The sequence below is a fragment of the Gilbertella persicaria genome (assembly GCF_025201335.1).
Source record: "Gilbertella persicaria strain CBS 190.32 chromosome Unknown B0P05scaffold_74, whole genome shotgun sequence".
In the NCBI taxonomy this organism is placed as follows: Eukaryota; Fungi; Mucoromycota; class Mucoromycetes; order Mucorales; family Choanephoraceae; genus Gilbertella; species Gilbertella persicaria.
The window spans coordinates 14,204-37,312 of record NW_026252035.1 but is presented as its reverse complement, the minus strand read 5'-3'; the positions used below and the strand labels follow the sequence as shown (position 1 = coordinate 37,312).

The following is a 23,109-nucleotide window of genomic DNA, read 5'->3' as shown; positions in this document are numbered from 1 at the left end:
GATCAAACTCTTAAGACTAAGCGAAGCAATCAGCCGGTACAAAAGGACAAAATGGGTTTAGGCAATCCTCCTAGTAATTCTCCAGGAGATGAAACTTACACCCAACACTAATTTAAAAAAAATATGACTCAAAAACAGCTACAGATAGCCACACTTAACTGTCGTGGCCTCATCAAAGCGCATGATTCAACAAAACGTTCCTTATTCTTTCGATTTATACGCTCTACTCAATCTGACATATTTTGCTTCCAAGAGACCCATGCCAATTCCTTAAAATCTAAATCTATACTCGATACAATGCTTCAGGCGAAATCCAGTATATGGACTGAACATTGCGGTATTGTATCATTCAATCCCAACTATGCTATTCAACAACATGAAGAGATCACTGCTGAAGACAATAGATGCATCCTTGCTTCTGTCTCTGGCACTCAAGATTCTTCTTCTCCTATAATGTACATCATTAATATTTATGCTCCTGCTGAGAGAACCGGTAGACTCCACTTCTTTAGAAGTTTAGCTGCCAACCAAGCTCTTATGACCCAATTACGTTCTTCCACCGTCCCAACCATCATCGTTGGTGATTCCAATTATGACATTCACAAACAATCAAACATAGACGCAGATTGGGCCACTCTACTGTCTGCACTATACCATAATTGTTTTGAACATGAACTGCTACCAACCTTTGTTGGCACCACCGGTAATCGTAGCCATATTGATTGCATTTTTTGTTCATCACCACATGCATCCAATATCAAATCCATGTCACAATCCTTTGTTAAGTACAGTTGGACGGATCATGCTCTACTGACGATCCATTATCAGCTTTCTTCAGCCGCAATGGGAAAGGGATCCTGGAAGGGTAATCCATTTTTGGCAAAATTGGCTGCTTTTCGAGAGGGTCTTACGGATCACATAACAAAACATATTGAGCAAGAAAACCTACTTGATCCAAACTCTGATAAATCCGCTGAGGACATTTGGGATCAACTAAAAGCACAAGTCAAGTTATACACTCGAAGTTTTCAGTTAGATAGGCTCAATTGGAGAACGAAAACCATTAAGCGTTTACAATCGAAACGAAACAGAATTCTTTGAGAGTATAAAAATGCAGCTATATTGTCGTCTTTGTTACCTTCAGTAGAACCCTTACTTAGTACATTACAAGAAGAGATGGCTGCAATTGATCGGTTGAAAGCAGGCAAAGTCTGGCGTGAAAAAGGAGAAAAATCTGTTGGCTATCTTAAACGATTGGCTACTACTCCTTCTTCTCAAAGGTCAATTCTTGCACTTTGAGACCCTCAGACTCAGACTCTTGTCTCCACTACTGCAAGCCTAACTGCTGTCATGGTTGACTTTTACAAGACTTTGTACAAGCCTGACCGCATCAAGTTAAGGGATGTACGATCATTATTGAGTTCTACCCGCCGGCAAATTACTACTGAGCAAGCATCAACATTAATCAATCCGTTCACTTGGGATGAAATATTAGATGCAAGCAAACGCTCTCCTCGAAAAAGTACCAACACCATCACAATGATCTGTCGAACTATGGACCTTATTCCACGCAATAATTACACATACATGTCTAGCTCGATTGATTATCTTCTGCTACCTCTCTCTGTAGTCGTCCGTCTCTTTACCTCTTATATTTTGTCTCCAAAACTACGGTCTCTTCCTGTTTCTGCTCTATATACCTATCATCCTCAAGGACATTTCCTCCGACCCATTGTAGAGGCTAATATCTCTCGAGATTTGTTCTTTGTCAACCGAAAGTTTCTTAGAGCGGTGAATGATGGTAGATGCCAACTGGAGCCCTTTTTCCAACAATGCCTTGCCCCCTCTTCCCTTGACCTTTACAGTCCTGTCTACGTACCAGCAATCAAGCGCTCTACTGGATTTTACTCTTTTATCCATGCCTTGCACCTATCAGTTACAGATCCTCAATTTGATACCTTTCAATATGCTCGACGTTCTCTTAAAGCCGCATTAGTAAAGGCATCTATGCAGGGATCTGTTGGTCAATCTTCTGTCTCTCCTTCTGCCTGGAAGCTCTTTTGGTGCATGACTTTTACCAGAGTACAGCGTAACACTATTTACCGTTTGCTAACTGAGAAAGTCCCTACCAAACCCCTTCTCTTCAACATGGCTCTTTCCACTGCTCCTACCCCACTTTGTTCCTTTTGTCAAGAAGTTGAAACTGTCTTCCACTTTTTCTTTCGATGCCCCCAAAAATTTATCTTCTGGGATATTGTTATTCGTAAATTTCTTTGGCCTGGTACCTCTATTGATGATATCTCCTCAGCTCTTCAATCCTTAGATTTCAACAAAATCAATGTCAACAATTCTTGTCCGATTGAAGTCGAAACGTTACTTGTCATTGCTCTCTCAGAACTTTGGAAAGCTCATTGGGCTCATATACATCGAAGAGAGCCCTTCCTTGCAAGTATAGCATTCAGTCAAACCCTCCGGGCAGCTGGCCGCCGCGCTGCTGAAGAGACAAATTGTCTTGACTGATTCCTTCATCTCTCCTTCTTCTTTTCATCATTGTTTCGCTTGGTTTTAACTTTTATATAGTCCTTGTCTCATTTTTAATTTTATTTTATCTCTTTTAACTTTATAATAACTCATTGTCGAGCACCTCTTTTTTGTAGCCCTATCGTGCTACAAAATACGTGCGGCAAATAAAATCATTTAAAAAAAATCAAACTTTTGCTTAAAACTGCATGAACCTGCAGTTATTTGGACTTAGTGGTCTAATAAAAGTTGCAGATAATTGACTTATTAATCTTTTAACTTAAAAAACACAACAACTTTGCTAGTAGAATGTCGAGGAAAGAGGCAAAACGTTTACAAGGTTTTTTGCTCATATTTCATTATCTTACTAGTATGATTAGTAAGCAAGCACATTTACCAAAAACTATAGAGTTTGGCACACATTTTGAGTATTCAAGCTTGTTGATAGCTCTATTTTTTGTCATATAGCATCTAAAAAAGACCTTTTTTTTTTTTTAAAAAAAAATGTGTTTATTGATTGAGCCGCGGGTGCAATTAAAATGACAAAATAAAATAAAATAAATATATAGAAAGAAAAAAAAGTTACATGATTGAATGGCATTGATTCTCTTCAATGGTCCAACGAACATTAAATCGGATGCTTACTAATATGGCCGTGGGTACAATGGGGGTCTTGTCAAAGATAAATCTCATATGAGCAAGCCAGATTTGTGAAAGGGTAATTATGAGGATTCTGTATGGTTTGATGCCTTTCCATTAGCAGTACCAGGTGTACGAGAAGTCCAGGGACAGAAGAGCCTCTTTGATATCAGATAGAGGTGGTAGGCCAACGAATAAAAGAAGATCAAGAGTTGTAAAATTGAAAATTTTTACGAGTAGTACCTTTGGACCAAAGGCATATTTCAGCCATTTTAAACATGTCCAAATCAAAATTGGCACACTTTTTGTCACGTTTCTACTTTTAAAAAAGTTGAAGTGAATATTCAAGTATACTATGAAAATGGAAGAGGCGATGTTGTTGATGAGTTTGGAAACGAGCCTACTGAAATAGAGGTCGATGAAGAACAATATCCTTTGGACAACGTCACCAACTTCGATCAATGCTTAGATCTAAAGCCCCCTGAGCGCGAAGCAGTAAAGCGAGAGGAACAAAAAAAATTCAAGCAACAGAAACTTCTGGCAAAGGATTGAATGTTAAGCACAGTAGCGATACCAAGGAGCAATTCTTCTACTTAGTCTATGAAAACGGCCTGACACCTGGTAAAACAGCCTGACACCTGGTAAAACAGCCTGACACCTGGTAAAACAGCCACGCAGCTTAATATCGCTCGGCGTACTGCTTACAACTAGTTTGAGAAAGATCAGAAGGAGCAGAGTGATAAAAAAGAGAAAATCAAAGTTAAGACAGGTCGGCCAAGCAATTTCAACGAAGAGCACCAGCAATTCTTAGAAAAATAGTTTATGGATTTCCCTTCAGCAACCTTAGATCCGGCTATGGAGAGTCTGATAAATGAATTGAAAGATTTGAGAGTCTCTAAGGCTTCAATCCATAGATTCATTACTGAGAAGTGCGCTTTGTCATTTGAGAAAGCTTATTCTCATTCAAAAGAAAGGAACCCACCCTCAAGCATTCTCAAGCGTTACGAATGGGTCCAGAGATGGATTGAAACTGATTTGGACTTCGAAAGTAATTGTGTTTTCGTTGACGAGTCGGCATTTCACATCAACTTGAAAAGAACGATGGCCTGGTCAAAGAAAGGGACTCGTGCGGAAGTTGTTCAACCAACAACAAGAGCTAAAACAACAACGATTCTGGGTGCTATTTCACCTTTTGGCGTTGTTAATATTCAAGTGAGAAGACCAGTAGCGCCTTCAAAGAAAAGAAAAGCAAACAATTCGAAGGCCAAAAAGACGGTTGGTACGGTTACTGGCCATTATTTTAATTTTATTGCCTGTACTCTTGACATTTTGGATAAGCACGAAGAATTCAAAGGGCATTATATTATAATGAACAATGCTCCAATTCAACAGTGGATGACATCCGAAAGTATACTGAGAGTCGTGGCTATGGTTGTGTTTATCTTTCACCTTACTCTCCTGAACTCAATCCAATTGAACAATTTTGGTCAATTGTCAAGAGCAAGTTGAAAAGAGAGTGTCTTTTAGACAATGAGACACTCACCAGTAGAATATCGGATGCTTGCAACGATATTCGCTTTAGCGATTTGAAAGGCTTTTGCAGGTACTCAGCTTCAAAATTTGAAACTTGTCTCAAGAAAGAACCTCTTTAAGTTTGGCACACTTTGTGCCAAATAACCTGTGCTAAAAATTTTTTTTATTTGTGCTCAACTTGAAATTAAAAGAGTGCTACTAGTTTCGGGAAATAGTATAATACGCAAAATACCATTGTTGACGAAACGAAGACCGAAAATGTGATACATGCCCGCCCCTGGTATCGTCGTTTCTGGTAGCCCATCATCATTATTCTTATTCTTGTTATTCAACTCTCCCAACCCCGAAAAAAAAATGAAATTATATTTATCAGCTAGCATTAAAAAGATATGGGGAAAAAAGGGAAAATTTTATTATTGTTATATACTTAAAATAAAGCGTGGCTCAGAGAGCATGTATCACATTAGAGGTCGGAGTGGAGTCAGCTGGGATTAGTTTAGGTACGACAAGCAATTAAAAGATGAGGCGTTACACCAGGGTTTAGCACAAATATAAAAAGAGGGCAACATTGTGGCGGCTTTGGTTTTTCTACTAAAATAGAAAAAATGCCTTTGGTTTACGTTGTTACTGGTGCTTCTCGTGGTCTCGGTCTTGAATTTGTTAAGCAAATCGTTGCTGCAGGCAACCACGTCTTTGCCTGTGCTCGTAATCCTGACAGCTCTTCTGAATTGAGCAAACTAGTCGATAACGAAAAAGTTTATGCAATCAAATTAGATACAAGTAATGAGGAATCCATCAAAGTATGTCTCTTACTTATTAAAAACTGATTTTGACATTCATTTAACATAGGCTGCTGCTGAAGAAATCAATTTCAAGGCACCTGAAGGTGTAGATATTTTGATTAATAATGCAGGTATTGGCGGTCAAATGGGAACTAATTATGAAACTGTGTAAGTGTGATACATTTTTTTCCAAACTTATTAAGAAACCATAGTACCAAACAAGACATGCTCAAGGTATTTGAAACTAATGTCACTGGTGTCAACGAAACAACTAAGGCTTTTGTGCCTCTTCTTCGCAAGCGTCCTACAAAAAAAATCCTTAATATGTCTTCTGTGCTTGGCTCCATTTCAGAAGTTGAAGATAGTACTGGTTCCGGTTTTGGTATTGCTTATGGTGTGTCTAAAACTGCTCTCAACATGTTGACCAAGTTGACTGCCAAACAACTTGAAAGCGAAGGATTCGTTGTCTATGCTTCTCATCCTGGCTGGGTTCAAACTGCCATGGGTGGGCCTCAAGCTCCCCTGACTGCTGAAGTTTCTATTCGCGGACAATTAGCCAAAATTGACAGTTTGACAGTTGAAGATAACGGTAAATTTTATGACTATGAAGGCAAACCTATTGCTTGGTAAATAAACAAAATAGAAAAAAAAAATCAAAAACTTGTGTCAAAAGCGATTGTTAAATTTGTTCTATGATTACTTAAGCGGTCATTTGCAATAGGCTTGTAAAAGATTGAGGAAATTAATGCTCGTTCGATTGACTGCTTAGTGGTCATTTTATGCCTGAGATTACAAAGCAACATACGCTCTGATTCTCCATAATGAGAATAAACGCTTGCTATTTTCACTTCACATAAGCATTGCCAACAAACCAAGTCAATCGTTCTAGGGGAAAAGTCGTTTATTTTTCTCTATTAAAAGAAACTTTTGCACGTACGAACAAGTATTCTACAAAAAAGGAATTTCATATCACAAGGTGTCATTGTTTCTCAGACCTTACCCTTAACGTTAGGTAGCATAAAAGTATCTGAGTAAAGAAAGATAATAAGCGCAATGCCAATCATAATTACGCTTGTACCATAAATTGAATGATGAAATAAAATAGTTACATGTCAAAATGTTTACGATGCTTTTTTCAACAGAAAAAAATGGACTATAAATTTACACAAAAAAGAATATCTCAAAAATTGAGGGGGAATTGCGACCCCTCATTCCGAGAGCGTTGTCCTTAATTGATCCTCCAAATCTCCTAATTCGCTATGAATGAAATCACAACTAGCCTACAACTGACTGGTAAGTAAAATACTCAGTTTCAATGTGATAAAACGTGCTTATAATACCGTAGAAAAAAGGAGACACACGGTTACGAAAATTCATCTCAACAAAGTATACAAATCAAGTTCTACAGGTTGATTCTTGAAGGTAAAGACTAAATATAAGTGCATATATCACTATAGAATGTGATTATATGATGAAAACACATTTATCGAGCTTGATTAAACATTTGAAAAGATTAAATCTGTTTTCAAAGAAAAGATAGTGGAACTGCTCAAAATCTTTATCCAGCTACTAATTAGATTACGATTTCTCCCTTTATCATGCAATAGCTAGTACTGAAGAATGTTTACAATGAACTTTTAGAGAAAAGTGACTGACGGACTCAATTCGTATGTCAACAGTTATGCACCTTAGTTAGAATACTTGTCAATAGAAGAATGTGGATATTTGTATTTTTTCTAGAAAAAGATAACATCAGTTCATGTATCGTTAGTAGAGATCAGCAATTGATGTTGATTTTTATTATCCCTTTTTTAGACAACCAGCTTTTGTATGCATGCAGCTTTAAGTGATAAACGAATTGAATCCGAGAGGGTAAAGCAAAACGAATAGAATTGAAGCTGAAGTTGTCTCCTGGTTTCTTTAGGAACTACAATGATATCTCAGTTTCCTTTTTGGGTGCATTCTTTCATACAATAAAGTCTCCCTCCACTTGAATTCCGTTTTTTATGCAGCAACAGTTTTGTATTGTAAACATCCTACATTGCAAATGTTAGAGTCTTTTTAGCAAAGATTTTAAGCAGCTAATAGTAGGAAAAGACAAAAGATTGTTTTATAAGCTTCTGCAGAAAAATGCTCAATAAAGTTTGAGTTTCTGATAGATCAGCAAGATCAAGACGTAATGAAAATACGGCGCTTTTACGACTCCCTTTTTTTTTGGCTTGCTTTTTGGAATTCCTTGAATATTACCGACCTACTGGGCTTAAATCACTAGCTTGGACGTTAGGCATTATACAACTTTTTTGCATGCAATACCAAAGATGATGATGAACGCCGAATATGCAATTACTCATGAGAGTAATAGTAATTGTTACTTTGATAAAAATGAAGTTAGTTTCATATCATGCAACTGGTGTTCCAGAAAATAGTTGAAAAAACCGTGCCATTAGATGTGTGCGAAAGTTACCATAAAAGTACTGTAACGATCTCACAGACAATACTTTACATGAACTCTCAATAGTTCCTTCAATCTCTTTATAATAATCATTACTTAGTTGATCTCACACCTCGTGCTCATCGATCTCCAATCTCTACTTAAAGTAGATTAGACTTTGAAAAAAAAAAAGCTGCAATGTTGAAAAACTCAATTTTCTCCTGGAGCTGCTTCTACGATCGAAATCAGTCCTTAGTAATAGTTGAATAATTAAGCCACTTGTTTCCTTAATATTAAGTTAGGGTGCTCTTATATCGAAACCTTCTTTTTCTCAGAAGTGCAGCCATTAAAAAATGGTAAATATTTAATTTATGCCTGGGAGATGAAAGTAAGGGAGAATTATACTTAAGCAAGCGTGCTTATTTTCAAAGTAAAACTTAAAGTGTAGTATTACAAACTTAATGAGGTTTTGAAATGATTCAAAAAAGTCAACGAGTGCAAGACAAAACATTGTCAATAAAAATATGCAAGCAAGAATTTGCATTAAATGAAAACAATAAACTAAAATTGACAAAAATACTTGACAGAAAAGAATGCATTTACAATCCAAGATGTCACTGGAAATCAAAAAAATCACGCGATTTTGATTTATTCGTTTGTTTTGAAACGTCTCCCTTCTGAAATGCCCTATGTGTGTTGGCTTGTTCCCTTTTTTTTGACAGCCAATTAAAGAAGATAAAAAAATAGCGGTTTGATTTGTAAGGGGATTCAAAAGTAAAGGAATGAATTTCAGGGCAAGTATTTCCATATTAGTTTTGGCAAATGCACAATCTGAACTTATATTTATATAGAAGCTAAATGGAAAAACATTGTCTTTTCTTTATCTTTATCACTTCTATTATCATTTTTTCTTGCTTGCAAAGAAAAACAAACAAAAATAAACATATACACATATACACACACATACATATTCATACAAATCAATTAGACACCATGGATCTTCAACATCTTCTTTGTAACGCTACTACATCTGAGAGCTATCCATATAAACCCGAATTACAGTATGAAAAGCAAGAATTTGAATACTATCCTTCACCAGATCAATTATGGTCAAGCGCTTCTTCTATCTCCTCTGTATCTGAATCTTCTTCAGCTACTGTTGCTTCCTTGTCACCCATTTCATCTCCATCAATGGTTTCCCGCATCAATCACTCCACAAACAAGCATCATCAAACACGCACACCATGGACATCCTCCGAAGATTTTCTACTTGAAAAGGGCTATTTGCAAGGTTTATCTTGGGCAATGATCTCTGCAAAGTATTTACCTCATAGATCCCGTGGATGCTGTTGGGGCCGCTTCAAAACACTCCAAACAAAGTCTACCGACAAAAAGAACTGGTCAGAATACGAAGACCGCATTCTGTTAGAATCTATCAAGAAGCATGAAAGACTTTTCAAGCAAGCTTGGAGAGCAGTTTCACTTGATTTGAAAGAGAGAGACTGGAAAGAATGCGAACTCAGATCAACACGTATTTCTGGTTTGATGCTAGCTCAGCGAAAGCGTAGATCTCATGCTTAATCCCATCATTGTAAATAGCCACCACGAGTCAACTTATATATGCACATAATCGGTTTTTTCTTTTATCTTCCTTTTTACTATTTTGCATGCAATGTAAAGAAAAAACACTCTTTAATATCAATCAAAAAGCAAGTTGCTGTTTATGAAAAATCTAATTATCATTATTTATGTAATTGACATTTATTTTCGTTTATTTATTTATGCTCAAACACCTTTTGTATACATTCGTTTTAAAACAATATTGAATACAAAATGAAATTATACTTCTAAGTTAAAGTTTCCAAAACCTTAAGCAGCAATAATCATTATGCGGCTGTTTTCATTTTCATATAGCCATCAAACACTTCTATCATTTGCAATTTTATTGGTTTTCATCCCCTCCTTTTTAATTTAATCTATAATAAATAGCTTAGCTACATGTAGAGCCATTTTTCTAAAAGAAAAAAAAATCAGTGCAATCTTTTCTTTCAAACTGCATATAATTCCTCCTCATCTTAGTAGTTCCTAAGACTTGTCCTCCTATTTTGCAATTTAATAGAATGCCTTTTTTCATACGGAAAATAGTAAGCGCTTTATCACAGCTTAACTAAATCAAGTGAAGATAAAATATAACTTTAGTTTATTTTTTTTTTTAAATTTATATGAAAAATAAAAGGTTATCAACCTATGCATTTAAGCTCAGTAGTAATTTAAATTAAAGCAAGCAAGTATATACTCAAGGTTTTTCTGTATGAATACGATTGTTGTTGTTAATCTTATTGTATGAATTTCATGTTACTCATATTTTAGATTCTAGAGTTTGTTACCAAGTATAGACTTATTAAATTCAACATACATTAAATTGAAGTTATTCATTTAACTTTATGCATAGTTGTTTGGTTAAATATGTTTATAAAGACTTTTCTTTCCAATAAAAATTGGCTACTCATTGCTGGCCCAATCGAGATTATAGCTGTATCCATCGTAGTTTTAGCTATCTCACGCATGTATGTTGTTTTTGCCCCTTATTAATAATTGAAGAATGGCGCCATTTATCGAGGGGCATTTTCCTCACTCAACTTAACAAACCCTATCTTTTTCAGCAATTGTTATCCCTGAATCTAGAGAAAGCTATGTATACTGGAAACTATTATGGGGAACAGGAAGCTGTCTCAAGCAGCGCAGGCATCTTTCTTCCAATTAACAAGGCATGTCCTATTCTGGATCGCATCTAAGTGAGAATCTATTGAAAGAAAAAGGCACTATGTTACTTGAAGTACTATAAAAAAATTAGTTAAAAATCTTAACCTTGATTCTATGGTATTTAACTGCCTTTTTCGCTTTCTCTCAAACACATAAAAGCCTGTCATAGAGAAAAGCAGCGTGTATAGTAAAAATACTGAATAAAGGTATACCTATAAATTCTGTATTAATTTTCTGACTACTATAGCCCAACATTCAGTGTCCCTAGAATCTAAGAGAATGTTCCAAACAGAAACAATTGGATGCATGCGATTGCAACAACAACAAAAAAAAAGGGAAACTTATTTTGACTAATAAAATCTGCCACAAAGTTGCAAGAAGAAGAAGTGGAAATGAAAACAATGAACCTAAAGATAAATACATATGAATAGAACCAACCAAGAGACAATTAGCCTAAGCAAATGACCGTCGAAAAAGAGCCCAAATTTAGTGAGAGAATGGGTCGATTTCTAACTACTGAGTACACTAAGTGGTGATTTTAAAAGAGATAGGTAAAAAAGAACTACTGTCCTAGATAGAAATGCATATTAAGCTTAAAGCATTTAGAAAAAACGAACACATACACATGATTTTTCAAACAAACATAATGCTATTTTATGAGTTGATATGACATAATAATTCTTCAAGAGCTATAATCAAAACAATATTATGAATACGAGGAAAAAATAATCATCTTGCTGGTTTTTTTTATTGTTAAAAGTGTCTTTTCCAATTGCATTTAAGAGCAAAGGAAACTAGAGTAACTTAATATGTTGCTATTATCATACAGCATGTGCTTTCTTTCGTTCATTGTTTAGAAGCAGGAAGAGTTATGACTATACGGGATAGTTAATTGGGGGTGAATGGGTCTCGAAGCAAAAAAAAGGAATAGTACATTTAGCTCCCAATTTATCATTTGATACCGCGAACTACCGGAGAAGATACAATAAAAAGTAAATTCTTCAACACATTCCACCTTCTAATTCATTTCCGTATTCAGAAAAAGGGTTGATAGATATGCTAAATATATGGAAGATAGAAAAGAAAAAGCAAGTCTTTTTTATCTTTATGCTTAGAGCTTGAAAAGAAAAGTAAAATGCATACTATCTTTCTAACATAAATGGAAGATGTTCTTGACATTGGCCAGCAAAGTAATGTTATGCTGATATCTTTTCAAAGTGGCAAAGTGTTTCTTAATTGGTTCCATTCAGCGCATTTTCCCTGTTCTGTTTTCTCTCCCTCTCAAGCTTTTTTCTTCTTTCCCTCCTTTTGTTCCACTGTATGGATTTATTTTAGGAGAAGCTGATTGTGTAATCGATCGAGTTTTCATATGTATTATCTCTGTATGTAATCAACAATAGCCATAAGATTTATCTTTGCATAATATATTACCAGACATCACCCAAGATATAATAGTAATGAAAGGTTTTCTTAGAGAAGGAATAGAAGGAGATTTCATTTGTACGAGTTTGCAGTCAATGCAACCTGTTGACAGCTGCTGTAATTGGAACCACCAATCATGAATGATACTGGATTTAAAATTGTTTCCTCAGTCACGAATAGCATAATGCAAGAAATTCATTGCGCGTCCCTTTGTCGTTTTCTTTAGAATATGCCCTTATCTTCATATAAGCTCGAAACCACGCTTTCAGCACACTCTCAAGACGTAATAACTATAGCTAGTCTCCTTTATTATTTTGATCTTAACGCGTCTAAAAACAATAGGTTAAAGCAGTAGCCGCTGTTTCAAATGATATTGTCGTGTCTGCTTCTCGCGACAAGACAGTACGTTCTTGGACCCGTACAAGTGCCAATACCTTCTCACCCCAAAATGTCTACTTGGGACATGACCATTTTGTTAATGCGCTTACTATCTTGCAGCCTAACCCTTCTTTTCCAAATGGTAACTATATATTATGCATTTTATCTAATGGATTAATATCTTCATATAGGTCTCATTGTATCCAGTGGCTCAGACAAATTTATCAATGTCTATGATCCTAGCCATCCACAAGAACCACGCTATACACTTGTTGGACATACTGAGAATGTCAGTACTTTAACTACAACTCCTTCAGGCTATATCGTTTCTGGTTCTTGGGACAAGTAAGAAATTTTTGTATAATAATAGTAGTTGCTTATGTTTGTATGTATAGCAAAGCCATTGTATGGAAGGAATTTCAACAAGCTTATGTGCTTGAAGGCCATACAGCTGCCGTTTGGGCTATTCTTGCTATTGATGATAGCTTGATTTTGACAGGTAATTAGGATATAGCTTTCTGAAGACTAAGTAATGAAATAGCATCTGCTGATAAATCTATTCGTTTATGGAGAGATGGAAACTTGATTCATGTTTATCAGGGCCATACTGAAGCTGTGAGAGGACTTGCTGTAGTTCCTGGAATTGGATTTGTATCCTGTTCAAATGATGGGTAAGTTAGCGATGGATTTATTATCAAGTGTATTGATTCTTCTTACTTAGTACACTTCGAGTTTGGACTTTGGAAGGAGAATGCATTCAACAATTATACGGTCATACTTCATTTGTGTATTCAGTCAGCGTTCTTAGCACAGGAGAATTTGTTTCTTCTGGAGAAGATCGTACTGTTCGTATCTGGAAAGGTAAAAAAAATTATTTTGAAATAGTGGATAGCTTCTTAATATGTCATTAGATGGACAGTGCATTCAAACTCTTCAACAACCCTGTATCTCTGTTTGGACAGTTGATGTCTTACCAAACGATGACATTGTTGTAGGTGGAAGTGATGCTGCTGTACGTATTTATACCCGCGATGAAGAAAGAGTAGCATCTGCTGAAGCATTAAAAGTAAGTTGGAATTTATTTACTTTTTGCAGTATAAAAGAATAACCTTTTCTTGGTAGGAATTTGATGAATTATTAGCAAGCCAAGCTATCCCTTCGTAAGTGATTTGAAAAAATAGTTCAAATATAGATTGACTTTTTTCTTAAAAAAAGAAACCAAATTGGCGACATCAATAAAGATAAACTTCCAGGTCCTGAAGCATTACAAGCACCTGGTAACAAGGAAGGTCAAGTAATTATGGTGAATATGGGTGCTACAGTAGAAGCACATCAATGGAGTGCTCAAGCTCAAAGTTGGCAAAAAATTGGTGAAGTAGTAGGTGGTAACAATCGCTCAAAGCAAACATATGAAGGCAAAGAATATGATTATGTCTTTGATATTGATGTCGGCGCAGGTCCTAATGGAAACCTTAAGCTTCCGTACAATGTTACAGGTAATGTCTCTGACAATCAAAATACATGTATGCTTACACTGTCTTAGAAAACCCTTATGATACTGCACAGAAGTTTTTGATCAAACATGACCTTTCACAGTCTTTTTTGGACCAAGTAGCTGATTTTATTATGAAGAATGCCGAGGGAGTTAATCTTAGTAGCAATTATCAAGATCCTTTCACTGGTGGTAGTCGTTATACTCCTCAAACAAATCAACCTGCTTTAGGAGGTAATAACAATTTGGATCCTTTTACTGGAAGTGGATCATACCGTCCCTCAGCCTATAACACACCTCCTTCTGCAACAACTAATTCGTATATTGATCCTTTCACTGGCAGTGGATCTTACAGACCAGCTACGAGCACTGCTAATACCACCCCTACTCCACAACAAGGACCTAAGCTATTGCCAGTTGTAAGTGGACTGAAAATCTTGTTCTAACAGACCTAATGTATTCTTTTAGAGAGGCTATTTGACATTGAAACAAACTAGTCCTGATGCAGTATTAACAAAGATTCGTTCACTGAACAGTGAATTCCAAGATGACAGCAAGCTAACAGAAGCCGAATTGAACTCTTTGTCTTCCATTGTTTCTTTCCTCAAGGCTCCTACAGCTGAATTTGACAATGCAGACGGTTTGTCTGTTGTCATCAAAATGGCTTCGCAATGGCCTATCGATAAACGATTCCCTTCCTTGGATTTGATTCGATTAATTGCTCTTTATGCGCCTATTAAACTCTCAGAATTAACTCCTCAAAAGAGTGCTGTTCAATTCTTACAGCAAGTTGGCGGATTGATGCCTGATCAAAAAACCAGTGAGACTAATGCTATGTTGGCCTATCGTGGATTAGCCAATTTATTCCAACAAGAACAAGGTCGATCTTTTCTCTGGCAAGAACGTCAAATTATTTCTAATGTAATGAGTGTGGATGTTTCTGGTAACTACAAGAGCAAGAATGCTCGCTTGGCTCAGAGTACATTGGCAGTAAAGTAAAGTGTACCATTCTTCTTTTCATTCGTTGTCTAACCTAAATTATAGTTTTGCTATCTTGCTTTCAAATAAACAAGAAGGTGAAACTGAGCTTGGATTTACAGGCACATTAGTAGAACTGTTGAAAGATGAACAAGATGATGAAAATGTGTATCGATTCCTTATGGCATTAGGTACCTTAATCTCACAATCAAGTGCGTGTAAAGAAGTAGGCAATATTATGGATGTCAAAGCGCAAATCAGACGTATTCAATCAGAAAAGTCGGGACAAGAACGTATGCAAAAAGCTACTGCTGAAATTATTCAACTACTAGCATAGACGTCTATTTACACACATTTGTAGTGATTTATCATTAAAAAAAACAAAATATTGCAAAAGGAAAGGGAATAGCGAATGATATTGTCAAAGAGGGGGATATACAAGAAGAAGGATATGTATAATGGTACTTTTTTTTTCTTTCCATCAAGAATCTTGGATAAATCTCAGTCCATTGAGCACTTGGTCAAACCTATAAAAATGAGTATTGAGAATATCTTGCATAGCTTGTCTTACCTTGACATTCTAGCCTTTGCTTGATCAGATTCAAGTCGAACAAGGGCTGTCAAATCCTCCCAATCAGCCTTGAGATGGTCGTATTTTGCTTTCCATTCTTCTTTGAGCTTTATTTCTGACTCCAATAGTTCCTGAAATTCGTTATTGCATGCTTCGCTTTGTTGTTTGGCTAGTTCCTCATTCTCTTGACTAATTCGAAGTGCTTCTTTTAGCTGTTCAATTTCATCTTCTTGATTTGACAGACACTCTTCTTGTTCTCGGTTATTTAATTCTAAATAATTGATTTTCTCGTCCTGAGAACTAACTTGAGACTCTAAGTCACTTAGTTTTTCCAAGCTTTTTTCCACTTCAGTTTGTAAAGTTGTCAGTTTTGCTTCTAATGATTCCTTTTCGCTTTTCGTTTCAGCCAATTGATGCTCTAAATCTGCTACAGTCACTTTTGATTGGTCTAATTCATTGGAAAGTCTGTCATAAACCAATTTGGAGGTATCCACCTGGGTCTGTAACTGTTCAATTTCTTCTGTATGTGCATTGGCTGCTGTTTGGTATTGCTGAACTTTATCACGCAGCTCAAGCTCAAGTTCTTCAATGCGTTCTTCTAAAATAGCACATTTGTTAACCAAGTTCTCTTTGGACTCTTGTAATTCACGAATAATGGCTTGCTCTTCAATAATCAGTTCTTTGAAATCCAAGTGTTCACTTTCTAATTCTTGATTACGAGTAAGGATATCGTTCATCGTATCATTCTGTTCTTTCAGTTCTTTCTCCAAATGATTGATTTTCTGCTCTTTTTCACGAATCTGTGTATCCACACGGTAAGCATGATTCAAAGGTTTCAATTTAGCATAAATTTTCCACCAAGGCCATTCACGCAACGAAATATAGATACGGGCATTACGCTGCATCACACGTATAGCATCTGTTTGTCGAGAGAAACGAGTTTGGTGTTGACGTGTTAAAAGACCACGACACAGGGCTTGGAATTGTGTGATACAAGTACTGAGCTTACTATCTCTTTGTTCTTCCAGAGCTGCAAGTACTGTGGCCTTGAAGAAGATCTTGGTTGTACCAATTTGATACTTTTCATGTTCTAATGCCATTTGATCAACTAGCATTTGACAAGCAGTTCGACCATCGATAAAGAAGTTACGATCAAGTAATTCAGGGCACAAGACACCATATCGTTTACGAAATTCGTCAAAGGAGAGTCGGTTGGGGAATCCTTTACGGCAAATACGGATGCCTTCTAATACACCATTACAACGTAATTGATCCAAGACGAGCTTTGCTTGAATTTCTCCAGCATGTTTACGGTTATTGGGCAAGATACAACGAACGAAATGTGGATGAGTCATGTGCAATGTGTTCATTAGTGAGAGCAGTTGTTGTTTGTGACGCTGTCCTACTGTGCGAAATGACCCACTGCCTTTTTTCATTTTAAGCATAGAAGAAGATGAAAAGACACTATTAGTAGACGAAGCAGAACCTGGTCTATTGCTGTTGGGTTTTTCATCTTGATCAGATAAATAATCTTCAAACAAATGAGCAACATGCTTTTGACTTGAACGGGCTAAAAGACGAGTAATATCTTCATTTAAAGGATCCTTGTTCTTTTCAATCCAGCCATCAACAGAGTATTCAACATCGCCTGCATAGTGCTTAAGAATAAAACCATCCTTGAAACGTGTGCTTTTATATTTGGCATCTGGGTTATCTTTATCACAGAACTTGTTGAGTTTCTCTAAGAAACGTTGATCACTTCCTCTGGGTGCTACACATTCTTCTTCCAGACAAGACAGGATACCCACAGGCTAGAGAAAACAATAAGCGACGTGTTATGTAGGTCACAAAGTTACTCACATTCGTTTTTTCAATAAGATCAATGGTAGGTTGAAGATCCTTTCCAAAATCAATATAGTCCCAATCAATTTTTTCTTTTTGGTATTCTTCTTGTTCTAATTCAAACATGTTTTGGTTAAAGAATTGTTGAAGCTTTTCATTTGTGTAATTGATACAGAGTTGTTCAAAGCTATTGGACTAGATAGACAAAGAGTTAGATTGTACGATAAAAGCATAAACATACCTCAAAGATTTCGAATCCTGCAATATCAAGCACACCTATAAATCCCAGCTTGTCTTTTGATTTTTGTCCATCAATGGCCTTGTTGATACGTTCAACTAAATAAGCAAAATTGCGCTCATACAATGTTTTTGCTAAGGCATCCAAACTAGCAATCACTTGTGCAGGTGACTTTGCCTGTGTGACCCAATCGCGGCCTGCTTTAATACGAGGGGATAAAAGACCCTTTTTGAACTCTTCAGCTGAGACGCCGAGCAAATGGCAGACACGCTCCACAGCAGCAAAATCACGGATTTCAGCACGGTCACGGTAGTCATTCACAGAAATGTTGCCCAAGTGAAGAATGGAAGCAACAATTCTAAACAAATCAAGTTTTTCTTTTTCACTTAATCCCATAATGTCCAATGATTTCTATGATGGTGAGCGTCTATAAATATGCGTCTTTTAACTTACTGATAGACTTTGAAATTCTTTAGCATCATCTACACCTTCAATCTTCTTGTTGGATTGCTTGATAAAATTGTAGGCTTCAGCAGGACTGTCAAGCAACAATTGCTCTATCAAGCATTAATCTCCCTATCTCTTGTTATTGTCACTTTTCTTACTTTTTATGTCTTCTTCTGCCTCCAATAACTGGTAGAATATATGATAGTTTCTTTCTTTGGGTGATTGTTGGTGCACTCGAGATTTTTCAAGCAAATACCACTCAATATTAGCTCCACATATTTGTGCACGATTATTAAATTCAATACGAATAAATTTACCCTAGATTAAACATAAGCGTCTTGATCGTAACGGAAATTTTTTTTATCACTTACAAATCGAGACGAGTTGTTATTTCTAATTGTCTGTGCATTACCGAATGATTCAAGAATAGGATTTGCTTGTAAGATTTGACTTTGAAGCTTATTGATCTGTTGCATATTCTTTGTGGATGTTGTACTACTTGCCACAGCTGTGAGATACTGAATTACAAATTTGGTGTTTTCTGTTTTGCCAGCACCAGATTCACCACTAGAAACTATTAGTCTATTTGTCTGATATAAAGTTTAATTTCCTTACGTGATTAAGATAGACTGGTTCTCTTTGTCTTGTACCATATCATGGTAGGCTTGATCTGCTATGGCGTAAATATGCGGAGGTAGTTCACCACGTCTTTTGCCCTTATAAGACTGTATGTATTCTTCAGAGTAAACTGGAAGGTTTCTATAAGGATTTACAGCCACTAAAAAGAGCCCTGAGTAGGTCTACATAAGTGTAAGACTGTGGTTACTTTTGAATGATACATACATAAACATGACTTGCTTTATATCGAACAGTCAGGTTGTGAATGACGGAAGGTTCATTTAAATATGTAAGTTCTGCCATATCGTCTACCATGTCGAATTTAGGTGGATTCATAGGCTGGATCTTGGACTCATTTACAATAATAGTCTAATAAATAATATAAATCCTACTGCTCTACTCTAGATATACTTTACACCTCCATGTTCGTATTCTATTTCTACTTGTCCATTTTCTTGTTCTTGTACAATATGGCCTCTAACATAACCTTCGTGATCATCCTGTACCCAAACCCATTTCTTTTCATTAAATCTAGCTTGTGCAACAGCATCTAGCACATCATCTATTTTTGGTTTGATGAACGTTTTTGAGCCATAGCTATGTATAAATGATCCGCCTCCTGCATAGTCTAATGGTGTATCTAGTCTTTTAGTCTGAGGTGAAGCTACTGTTGTTATCATGAAAGAAATGAAAGAGAAAGAAAGAAAGAAACTAAGATAGAAAGGGAGGATCGGATTATAATGAACAGCATAAATGTGCCAAAATGGGGAGGTTTGTAAACATCCTATAAAAGGCAAATTCCAGTAAGCGGTTGGTGAAATGCATCTTGCTCCAGTTTGATTTACTCTTTTTCTTTATTGTTCTTTTATCACTACCTGAAACACTCTTGCTCCTTTCTTTTTAAGAGGCAATTTGCAATGGTTTTTTTTTTTGCTAGCAAATATAATGGTAAAATATCAACTGTTCATTGTCAGGTGCGCATGAATGAATCACTTTGAAAAGTCTAACAGGCTAACATTCTAGACTGCTTTAAAGCCTACTTTCAATGCGGCTATTTGAGGTATCATTGTAATGGAATATGCTATTCGAATCAATATATGTGTAATAAGTAACTGTCTTTGAATATCCATACGTGTGACTAGTTTCACGACCTTGTGCTTGAAAAACGCGTTTTGAAAAAATTCCATTTCTCTCTTTCGATATAATATGAGCTCAATAGAAAACAATAATAGCACTATCAGTAACAACGACGCCTTTTCAAACAAAAAACCCGAGGAGCACTCTGCCTCTCTAAAACAAATCCTTGCTAGATCTAAGCTAACAAATAATAAAATCCTTCCTCAAGAACTTCCTACTATTGAAAGAGGACTGAATCAGATTGAATCACAATCTCAAAAACTTTCTTTCAAGACTACAAGCTCAGATGAAGGTGTTGATGTTCGAGCGTAAATGCATTTTCTTGTACTTTGTTCATATACTGATATCAAATGATAGACATTATTTTTTGGCACAAGGAGGAGTGAACACGCATGTTTTAATGAAAGAATTGGGAACTATTCATTTAGGAGGACTTGAAGAACATAGACAACCTATTCAAGATACTGATATTGAGAAACATATTGAGCAACAAAGCACAGAGACTGTTATAAAGGTCATTGAAGATGGACGCCAAGAGGTAAGAAAATAAATAAATGATGTCCCAGTTTTCTTATCAGATCATTAGATTATGGACGAAACAAATCAATTGTTTGAAAAGGATTTGGACAGCTATTGGAGCACTTTATTGAACAACACATTAAAAGTAAATGCAGCTGAAAAGCGAACCTTTAACTTGTCCAAAACCAAGTTTGATCAAACCCGTGTGGTTCCTGCTGGACACGTTGGGTTTAGTAATTACTACAATAAATAAAGAAGCAAGTTTATTTAGGAAGAAATACTATAACAAAAGCTTTACTCTTATTTATTGGAACTTTGAGAGAAGTATCTTTGAGACACTTCGAGTCAATCATACTGTATATTATATATGTGTTTCTCAATAAATGTGCTATAGGCCATCATTTTCTCTGGAGAGAAATAGAAGATTTGAAAAAAGAATAATCGCACTTTTGTGGCAATCATGGCACATAGGCATATAAAACCGACATATACATTGTATTTTTGGTAGAACAAGACCTTTGCTACGTATTCTTGCGCCTCAAAATTAATCCATTGAATTTCTCTATTGATATCCCTATTTAGAAGAGGGGGCTTCGCACAGTGCGTCCAATTGGAAACTTTGGCCAGACTTTAGAGTTTCCTTTGGACATTTTTGTGAATTCATCTGATCACTTTAAACAACATTATATGGGTTATATGTACAACATAACCGTAGTCGTAGTCGTAGTCATTCCTTTTTTTTTTGTAATCAAAAGATGTCTAATAAAGGTATTGATTTCATTTGGTAAATGCACTGGCAACTAAATTTTGATCTTAATTTGTCTGTCATTGAACTGAAAACCTGGTCCAAATGTGTTGTTTAACGATCCCATAATTGTTATTGCATTGATTCTGACATAGTTGTCGCAATCTCTAATTAACTTGTCGGGCCTAGATACAATAGTGATGCGGGAGCCTCATTTTGTGTGTGTTTGGCTTTGGTGACGACCCCGTTTTGCTCTAGTTCTTTGAATTTATCGTCAACTTGTTTCTGAATGTTTGGATGATGATATCTTGGTGGGCTGTTATCCCCTATGCCAATTTAAAGTTTCATGAGATGAGTAACAGGAGGCTTTCAATTGTTGGTTGCAGCGAATTGTTGATATCAAAAGAGTCGATTTAAAGGGTTGCTTTAATATCAAAATTATATCTCAAAATTGAGTTATCCTTTTCTAACTATCAAACGTTCATATATTTGCAAGTTTCTGTCTTGTTATCATGTTGTCTTAATCGTCAAAAATGCAATTGTTTGTTATCATCGTAAATGATCATGAATAGTCATGATTCGTATCATATTCTTGTCCAAATAAAATAGTCGTATTTCTTGACGATAATACTTAACTTTAATGAGGTGTACAATGAGTCTCTTCTAGAACTCATCGCCCATTGTAAATGCGGGATAAATCATGCATATATTTGGAATTATTGTAGCATTTCTGGATTAGGTGAATAGTGACGTATAAATATTTCTGTATATGTAGTTCATTACGTGGTTTTTTTTCATTTCAAATTCGGTAATAATTTATATTCTCAGCACAGCGAAAAAGCGCGCCAGCAATATTACTAATTTAAAATGTATATTCAAAGGGAAGAAACCTCTACTTTGCTATCATAATATTAGCAATAGTAATAGGCGGTATACTTTTGATTATAACATATATGTCTGGTTGATACAGTTTACGAATTGTTGCACCAACTAAAGAAAACGGATAAACATCGGATATTGGTGACCAAACTCAAGCTATGGTTTTTCCGTTTGAAAGAAGGATATAAATATTTTTCTTTTTCTCTTTTAAATTCAATTATAACAAAAAAATATTAATAATGTCTCCTGAACGTGTCTTCATTGTTGGTGGTACTGGTAATATTGGTGAAAAGACAGTTCACGATCTTTTGGCCAACAATGTGCCTGTCACTTTATATGCTCGTAATCCCGAGAAAGTCAAATCAACTTTTACAGTCAAATCTGAACTTATCAGTATTGTTCAAGGCGACTACAATGATCTTTCTCCTCTTAAAAAAGGTGTTGAAGGCCATACGCGTCTCTTCTTATTAATTGCTGACTTTGGTGTCTTTGTCAAAACCAAGCAAACAATTGCTGAATACGCCTATGCTGCAGGTGTCAAACAAATCGTTGACATTTCTTCATTCACTGTCAACGGTGGCTGGAGAAGCTCATTCATCGGATCAAATCACTACCTTGCTGAAAGGGCCATATTTGAAATCCCTAACCGTGGTGCTTTTGTTGCTTTGCGTCCCGGTAAGTTTATGTCTAATTTGCATTCGATGGCTCGCATTGCCACTGAAGGTGTTCTTTACGACACTGATCCTGCAGACAAACCTCAAACATGGATTTCTACAAATGATATTGGCGCTGTTGCTGCTGTCATCTTGCAAGAAGATATTCAAAAGCATGGTGATAATACCTATACTTTAAACAGTGATATTGCAACTCCTGCTCAAGTTGCTGCTATTATTTCTCGTCTCCTTGGTCGTGAAATTCCTTTCAAGCAATTAAGCTCTGCTGAACATTACCATAAGCTGGTTGGACACCATGTACCTCATTCACTTGCTTTTGATCTTTGTGATAATCTTAAGAGTATTGAAGAAACAAGAGTTGGTGCAGCCGTTGAAGTCCTTACTGGTAGAAAGCCTGAAACTTTGGAAGAATACCTCACTGCTAACAAACATCTCATCAAATAAGCCCTTGTACATCTAATAAATTCTGTATTTTTATGCAAAACTTAGCTGAGATTGATT

General features: G+C 36.1%; 7 protein-coding genes across 7 annotated transcripts; 6 read left to right on the top strand and 1 right to left on the bottom strand.

Annotated features, from left to right (window-relative positions):
* Positions 1-5,210: 5,210 nt before the first annotated feature.
* On the top strand, positions 5,211-6,142 carry B0P05DRAFT_519342 (4-dihydrotrisporin dehydrogenase). Its single transcript, XM_051575736.1, has 3 exons — positions 5,211-5,492; positions 5,542-5,642; positions 5,687-6,142. Exons 1-3 carry the CDS (start codon positions 5,298-5,300, stop codon positions 6,102-6,104), a joined length of 714 nt encoding a protein of 237 aa, XP_051429564.1. The 5' UTR covers positions 5,211-5,297; the 3' UTR covers positions 6,105-6,142.
* A 2,655-nt stretch (positions 6,143-8,797) lies between these two features.
* On the top strand, positions 8,798-9,706 carry B0P05DRAFT_564350 (uncharacterized protein). The gene has a single exon (XM_051580823.1). It carries the CDS (start codon positions 8,899-8,901, stop codon positions 9,484-9,486), a length of 588 nt encoding a protein of 195 aa, XP_051429563.1. The 5' UTR covers positions 8,798-8,898; the 3' UTR covers positions 9,487-9,706.
* A 2,506-nt stretch (positions 9,707-12,212) lies between these two features.
* On the top strand, positions 12,213-12,923 carry B0P05DRAFT_339480 (uncharacterized protein). The gene is made up of 3 exons (XM_051573576.1): positions 12,213-12,373; positions 12,433-12,813; positions 12,864-12,923. Exons 1-2 carry the CDS (start codon positions 12,320-12,322, stop codon positions 12,703-12,705), a joined length of 327 nt encoding a protein of 108 aa, XP_051429562.1. The 5' UTR covers positions 12,213-12,319; the 3' UTR covers positions 12,706-12,813; positions 12,864-12,923.
* Positions 12,696-14,959, top strand: B0P05DRAFT_582155 (PLAA family ubiquitin binding-domain-containing protein; the record flags this gene model as incomplete). Its single annotated transcript, XM_051582162.1, has 10 exons — positions 12,696-12,739; positions 12,763-12,813; positions 12,864-12,967; positions 13,010-13,139; positions 13,190-13,329; positions 13,380-13,459; positions 13,591-13,628; positions 13,684-13,964; positions 14,012-14,379; positions 14,429-14,959. The coding sequence occupies 10 exons, from the start codon at positions 12,696-12,698 to the stop codon at positions 14,957-14,959; spliced, it is 1,767 nt and encodes a 588-aa protein (XP_051429561.1).
* A 460-nt stretch (positions 14,960-15,419) lies between these two features.
* On the bottom strand, positions 15,420-19,357 carry B0P05DRAFT_630296 (P-loop containing nucleoside triphosphate hydrolase protein; the record flags this gene model as incomplete). Its single annotated transcript, XM_051583490.1, has 11 exons — positions 19,073-19,357; positions 18,880-19,023; positions 18,652-18,836; positions 18,408-18,603; positions 18,195-18,354; positions 18,043-18,146; positions 17,593-18,000; positions 17,370-17,546; positions 16,067-17,320; positions 15,510-16,003; positions 15,420-15,465 (listed from the first exon to the last, which is right to left on the bottom strand). Exons 1-11 carry the CDS (start codon positions 19,076-19,078, stop codon positions 15,420-15,422), a joined length of 3,174 nt encoding a protein of 1,057 aa, XP_051429560.1. The 5' UTR covers positions 19,079-19,357.
* A 131-nt stretch (positions 19,358-19,488) lies between these two features.
* On the top strand, positions 19,489-20,585 carry B0P05DRAFT_641973 (uncharacterized protein). The gene is made up of 4 exons (XM_051583792.1): positions 19,489-19,628; positions 19,678-20,099; positions 20,149-20,329; positions 20,378-20,585. The coding sequence occupies exons 2-4, from the start codon at positions 19,861-19,863 to the stop codon at positions 20,561-20,563; spliced, it is 606 nt and encodes a 201-aa protein (XP_051429559.1). The 5' UTR covers positions 19,489-19,628; positions 19,678-19,860; the 3' UTR covers positions 20,564-20,585.
* A 1,588-nt stretch (positions 20,586-22,173) lies between these two features.
* Positions 22,174-23,052, top strand: B0P05DRAFT_480984 (uncharacterized protein; the record flags this gene model as incomplete). Its single annotated transcript, XM_051575152.1, has 1 exon — positions 22,174-23,052. The coding sequence occupies one exon, from the start codon at positions 22,174-22,176 to the stop codon at positions 23,050-23,052; it is 879 nt and encodes a 292-aa protein (XP_051429558.1).
* Positions 23,053-23,109: the final 57 nt, after the last annotated feature.

What these genes read in the sequence shown, in the direction of transcription:
- B0P05DRAFT_564350 (XM_051580823.1), top strand. Translation starts at nt 8,899, where the DNA reads ATGGATCTTCAACATCTTCTTTGTAACGCTACTACATCTGAGAGCTAT.
- B0P05DRAFT_519342 (XM_051575736.1), top strand. Translation starts at nt 5,298, where the DNA reads ATGCCTTTGGTTTACGTTGTTACTGGTGCTTCTCGTGGTCTCGGTCTT. An exon ending in GTAATGAGGAATCCATCAAA is followed by an intron (nt 5,493 to 5,541) that starts GTATGTCTCTTA and finishes CATTTAACATAG; the next exon opens with GCTGCTGCTGAAGAAATCAA. An exon ending in GGAACTAATTATGAAACTGT is followed by an intron (nt 5,643 to 5,686) that starts GTAAGTGTGATA and finishes AAGAAACCATAG; the next exon opens with TACCAAACAAGACATGCTCA.
- B0P05DRAFT_339480 (XM_051573576.1), top strand. Translation starts at nt 12,320, where the DNA reads ATGCCCTTATCTTCATATAAGCTCGAAACCACGCTTTCAGCACACTCT. An exon ending in TTTCAGCACACTCTCAAGAC is followed by an intron (nt 12,374 to 12,432) that starts GTAATAACTATA and finishes TAAAAACAATAG; the next exon opens with GTTAAAGCAGTAGCCGCTGT.
- B0P05DRAFT_641973 (XM_051583792.1), top strand. Translation starts at nt 19,861, where the DNA reads ATGAGCTCAATAGAAAACAATAATAGCACTATCAGTAACAACGACGCC. An exon ending in GAAGGTGTTGATGTTCGAGC is followed by an intron (nt 20,100 to 20,148) that starts GTAAATGCATTT and finishes ATCAAATGATAG; the next exon opens with ACATTATTTTTTGGCACAAG. An exon ending in TTGAAGATGGACGCCAAGAG is followed by an intron (nt 20,330 to 20,377) that starts GTAAGAAAATAA and finishes TCAGATCATTAG; the next exon opens with ATTATGGACGAAACAAATCA.